The 6,005-nt window shown below is 45.9% G+C and overlaps 1 protein-coding gene across 1 annotated transcript; it reads left to right on the top strand.

Annotated features, from left to right (window-relative positions):
• Positions 1-251: 251 nt before the first annotated feature.
• Positions 252-3,824, top strand: foxe1 (forkhead box E1). Its single transcript, XM_060846135.1, has one exon. It carries the CDS (start codon positions 338-340, stop codon positions 1,442-1,444), a length of 1,107 nt encoding a protein of 368 aa, XP_060702118.1. The 5' UTR covers positions 252-337; the 3' UTR covers positions 1,445-3,824.
• The last annotated feature ends 2,181 nt before the right edge of the window (positions 3,825-6,005 follow it).

Genomic DNA, 6,005 nt, shown 5'->3' with positions numbered 1-6,005 from the left:
GCATGGACGAGTTAGACCCAAGGGTCTGTTTCCGAGCTGTGCATCTCTATGAGCACACGCCAGGTTTTGTTTTAACAACATGCTGAGGGGCATTTGGAGATTTTCGTTCTTGAAAATTCAAAACCCAGTGCTGTTCAACTCCACATCACCTTGCCTGACTCGGCTTGTGGGAATGGGTGTGTTTATTTAAATGACGGGAGGTGGGTGTGACTGCAGTTTGAGATGAGGAGCAGTTTGCAGGAGGGGGAGCGGTTCAGCAGCACCTGCATGCGAGCGAGGGAAGGTGTCTGTGTGTGTCCGTGTGTGTGCCGCTGGTGATGGCCTTGCTGCTGTAGCAATGACAGCCGAAAAGCAGCAGCCAGTCCCGGGAGCCTCCAGCCTGGCGTCCGTCAACCAGCCGGGGGTGAAAGTCGAGAAGGAGTCGCCGGCCCTCCCGGAGAGCTCAGCGGGCTGCCCTCCTGGGGAGCTGGCCCGGGGGAGGAGGCGCAAGCGGCCGATCCAGCGTGGCAAACCCCCTTACAGCTACATCGCGCTGATCGCCATGGCTATCGCCAGCTCCCTGGACAGAAAGCTGACCCTGGGGGGGATCTACCGGTTCATCACCGAGCGCTTCCCCTTCTACCGGGAGAACCCCAAGAAATGGCAGAACTCCATCCGCCACAACCTCACGCTCAATGACTGCTTCGTGAAAATCCCGCGGGAACCCGGGCGCCCGGGCAAAGGCAATTACTGGGCACTGGACCCGGCCGCCGACGACATGTTCGAGAATGGTAGCTTCTTGAGGAGGCGGAAGAGGTTCAAGAGGTCGGATATTACAACCTACCCGACTTACATGCATGAAGCCAGCGTTTTGGCTCCACTGCAAGTAAGCAGGACTCACACAAGACCCATCTATGCCAATATGACTATCAGTCCGAGCTATCCTCAGCAGCTTCCTGCTAGCCCCCCTCTGCACTACTCAGCATCGCCCTCGGCGTTCACCAACAGCCCCTGTAGGATGTTCAGCTTCAGCAATCACGGCCCCCTGGCTCCAGCCTCAGAGCTGACTCAGCAGCCTCCTATCACCTACCCTGCCGATCTGACTGCTGCTGCCTACCCTAACTTTGGAAACCCCGCTTATCAGACTCAAGCCTGCAACGGGGCTCTGTGTTCTCTGCCCTCCAACGCCGTGCCGTACACGTACTCGGCGCCCAAACCGCGTACCCCCATGAGCCAGTCGACTTACTGCTTAGCCAGCGGCCAGATGTACGGCGCCTCCAGCCGCCTGTCCTGCCCTCCCGCCTCCCTGAGTCATGAGCCAGTGGAGCCCTTTGGGAGATTGTCTCCTGGCCCGTTCTCACCTCAGCGGCAGTACAGTAGTAACGAACAGGCCAACTGTGCGAGTACACACAGCAGGCACACAGCTTACTGTGGAAATCTGGAAGGGATGATCTATCCCACTTAGAATCGAAAGAACAAATCCTTCCTAGGGAGCCCCCGGACATAAACAGTGAAACATTGACAGCACATTTGACACCTTGTGACAATTCTTGTGACAAATGTCTTGCATTGTACATCGATCTCAATGTGACTGAGCAGCTTAAAACTTGTAATGTTAAAACCGTGTACAGTTCTTAGGATCCCCCCCCCCCAAAAAAAGAAACTGGTTAGCAGTATTGCTTCTCCGTTGAAACTCGGAGGATGATGGTGTGTTTTCTGTTTGTTTTCTGATCATCAACTGGGACGAATTTCCATGATTCTTCGGATCATTTTGAGAATTGAGTGGCGATAGAGTGCTCCTGAACACTTGTTGCTTTCACTGAGACCGACCCCCCAAGTGCACTGGCTTCTAAAACGGTCGAAGCTTCCTACACTTAATATTTTCATTCAACTGCATTTCAGGTCTCCCACGTTCTCCAACCGTACCACACTGTAGATCACTTACACGGTTTTTCTCCTATTTCAGTGCTTGTGATTAGGGAGGTTTCGTTGTGTTTTGAACCGTTTGTGTTGGGAACGTTTTCCTTCCCAGTGTAAGGGATATGCACATTTTCATATCACTGCATTCAGAAAAGGTCCGGTCATGTCTTGGAGCGATGCTTCCCATGGATTCGATGATCAAAAGGTTCGATCGATCGCTGTCGGAATATCACTCATCTCTGAATTCGCTCTAACAAATATAACTAACCGCTGAGAACTGTATACGCCCAAAGATCTGTCGGTGGGAATGGTTTCTGGGACAGTTTGTGGACTGCTTAGAATTTTATAAGATATTGGTTTCAAGTCTATCACTTCAGTTTAACCTTAAATAGTAAGTCTCCAGAAGTCTGAGTAACATTTGACTGGCTTGAGTAAAGAAAATCTCCCCAATATTTACATTCATGGCGCTGGTTTGGCAGAGTTGGATATAAATTCAATGTTGTAACAAGCCATTGATGATATACAATTAATAAGAAAGTGATTATTTATGATTATGGATTAAAATATTAACTGATATATAAAGTAATGAAACACGAGGAATCATCACGTTCTGTGTGACAAACCCCTATCAATGCAGGCTTTGAACAATGAGCTGAGAGTAGGCCTTGGGACAAACTGGGGCTCAGTCGCAATCAGCCTTCACCCCGGGTTCACCCTTATGCACTTGCGGAGACATACAAACAAAGATGTGCATTACCGAGGAGGGTCCCCTCTATAGATTAAGGCGCAGACTCATCACCTTAATCTAAACAAATAAGGCTATTGCTTCACACCAGGGATTTTCGTTCACTGAATAAATAAGAAAATGTTGATGCATAAAGCTGTGCATTGTACTGAAGACACAGTACATGATGCGTCTTTTTTTCTTAGATGGGCTTGCACAGACAGGATTTTGGACTGGAAAGAAAGATTCTCAATCATGTTTGACAAGTGAAGTTGGCATGTTTAACTGTCGAAAACATGGCAGCAGTATAGCAACGACTACCACTCAGCCAATGTGGAATGACATACAGCACCAGTTCGCTATTGTTGTACATGGGAACATGGAGCAGATCAAAAGGTAGAGACGCCTCCAAAATCTGAGGTTAGGTTCACTTTTATCAATCATCCCTCACTAATTGTCCTTAGGACGATGGCGGGTTGAGAGTTGTTACTACTTTAGACAGAGGCCTTTCAGCCGTTTGAATCTGCGCCAGTTCAGTGTAGAGAAACCCAGTCTGTCCCCAATCCTCTGTTATCCTTGTAGCTCGGCAACCTTATTTTCCTCAAGTGTCCATCTAATTTGATTTTAAAATTATTCATCGATTCTATTTCCATTCGGCAGAGTCCCAGGTTATCACTACAGAGTTCTTCATGTCCCTGCATCTCTTATCCCAATCTTTAAAATCCGGTGTCCTTGTTCCATCGGCTAACGGGAATAGTCTATTTTCACTGCCTACTTTATGTGAACCTGTCACAATCTCTATAGCTCTACATCAACCAAAAATCTCCTTTGGTCCAATGAGAACAAATCCAGTTTCTCCAATCTTATCTTGTAGCTGAAATCCCTCGTTTCAGAAATCAATTTAGTAAAGCCCTTGAATAGCCCTCACAAGCACTCTTAGAGGCTTCCAGGTGTGTGGTGAGTGACCACAGCTGGACACAATATTCTAGCTGTAGTCTAAGCAGAGTTTTATAAAAGTTCGACGTTTGTACTTAATGCTTCAATTAATGAATCCAAGCGTCCCATATATTTTCATAACCACTCTCACAGTATGTCTTACTACCTTAAAAATCTATTTATATAGGCCCGATATCGCAGCTCTTGAATGATTTTCCCCTTTACCTGCTTCTCTTCTGTTGAAAGACAGTTATGTTTCGTCCCACATCTCAGCTTTTCGTTGGGGGGGGGGGGGGGGGGGGAGCGGTGCTGAGGGTGTTTCCGGAGTCCTGTAGGAAGGGGATTTCAGTATTTGGTCCAGCGACAATGAAGATTGTGATATATTTCTAATTCAGTATCTCGTGTAATTTAGAGAGGAAATTGCAGATTTTGGGTGTATATGGGTGTTGCTGAGAGTGAATGTTTAAGATAGTGGACAGGAGCAGGATATTTTGTACTAAGTTTCTCGAATGTTGTTAGGCTGCACTCGTTCAGATAAGATTTGGAGATGCTGGTGTTGGACTGGGGTGTACAAATTTAAAATCACACATCAGGTGATGAAGGAGCGTCGCTCCGAAAGTTAGTGTGCTTCCAATTAAACCTGTTGGACTATAACCTGGTGTTGTGTGAGTTTTAACCTCGTTCAGATAAGTGTAGCACATTTCGTCACAAGTCTGACTTGTACCTTGTGGCTGGTGGACAAGATTTGAGGAGTCAGGAGGAAAGTTTGAGAGACAATATTTCCAGCCTCTGACCTGCTTTTGGACATTACTTATTTTGCTGACCCAGTTCCTTTTCTGGTCAGTAGCGATCTCATGGCGTTGCTTTTGAGGAATGATGTCATTGAATGTGAAGGGGTGACGATTAGATTCTCTCTAGTTGGAAATGGTCATTGCTTGGCACTTGGGTACCATAAATGCCACTTTCAGCTTATTAGTCCAAATTTGAATGTAGTCCAGGTCTTGTATTTCGCGAATATAGATATATTGATTGTCAGAATTGGAGCAGGGCATTTGGCTCTTTCAGCCTGCAACTCCCATTCAATAAGATCATGGCTGATCTGGTTGTAGTTTCAATTCAACTTTCCTCTCTGGCCCCCGTTAACTATTTCCCGTGTCTAACAAGGACAGCTTCAATATTTGAGTGGTCAAGAATTGAATATTCGGCAATCATCATCAAACATTTACACTTCTGACCTTATAATGGATAGGAGATCGTTGTTGAAGTAGCTGAAGATCGTTGAGTCTAGGAAACTACCCTTAGAAATTCATGCAGATATCTTCTGGTGAGATGATTTGACTCCCAACAAACAAAGACATCTTCTTTTGTGTTCAGTATGCAACAGGGGAGAGGTCCGACGACCCCAACCCACCCTGATTCCATTGTGATAAATCTGTAAAACTATATTGAAATGTGCCAATATATCACCTCTGCAGTATTCATCATTTTCCATTAATGACAGGGAGATTATTGAGGGGGTGATGCCCACTTGTAAAAGTTGAACAGACCAATGTATTATCCCGCAGCGTGTTTGCTGCTTCCTATACATTAATCTGTCAGAAATAAGTTATATGTCACATTTTATCGTTAGTATTTTTATTATTAACGTTGGCTTTATTGATTGAAACTCGACCAACTTGTGTTTTTCTTTAATTCTTCTGTGGAATGTGGATATCACTGGCTTGGCCAGCATTTGTTGTCCTTGGGCAGGTAATGTTGAGCGACCATTTTGAACAATTGAAGTCCATGTGGTGTAAGTATAGCCGTAGCGCTATTAAGAAAGGAACATTGTGTTCAAACTTTTGTATTTATTCTGAAAAGTGTATAACATTGCATACGTAGTGTGACAAAACTATTGCCGGTTTTTCTTATTGAACACTGGAGTGCTGAAATGTTGATACCTGGAATATTTCTCTCATCTAGTATTTGTGCTATAATATTTAGTGACTGAAAAAAGGATCCCGGAGGGTTGGGGTATACTGGTATATCTCAACGGGACCTCAAACTAATGAGAATATACAGTTTGGAAGACAAGAATGTGGTCTTAGACTTAGACTTACAGTGTGGAAACAGGCCCTTCGGCCCAACAAGTCCACACCGACCCGCCGAAGCGCAACCCACCCATACCCCTACATTTACCCCTTACCTATCACTACGGGCAATTTAGCTTGGCCAATTCACCTGACCCGCACATCTTTGGACTGTGGGAGGAAACCGGAGCACCCGGAGGAAACCCACGCAGACACGGGGAGAACGTGCAAACTCCACACAGTCAGTCGCCTGAGTCGGGAATTGAACCCAGGTCTACAGGTGCTGTGAGGCAGCAGTGCTAACCACTGTGCCACCGTGCCGCCCTATTTCAGGATTATTCGCTTTCATGAATTGCAGTGAGACATTATTGTTGCAC

The sequence above is a fragment of the Hemiscyllium ocellatum genome, chromosome 2, assembly GCF_020745735.1.
Source record: "Hemiscyllium ocellatum isolate sHemOce1 chromosome 2, sHemOce1.pat.X.cur, whole genome shotgun sequence".
NCBI lineage: Eukaryota > Metazoa > Chordata > Chondrichthyes > Orectolobiformes > Hemiscylliidae > Hemiscyllium > Hemiscyllium ocellatum.
The sequence above is the reverse complement of the archived record's forward strand: the minus strand, read 5'-3'. Positions and strand labels throughout refer to the sequence as shown.

Excerpts from the sequence above, each read along its gene's own strand:
- foxe1 (XM_060846135.1), top strand. The coding sequence starts at position 338 with ATGACAGCCGAAAAGCAGCAGCCAGTCCCGGGAGCCTCCAGCCTGGCG.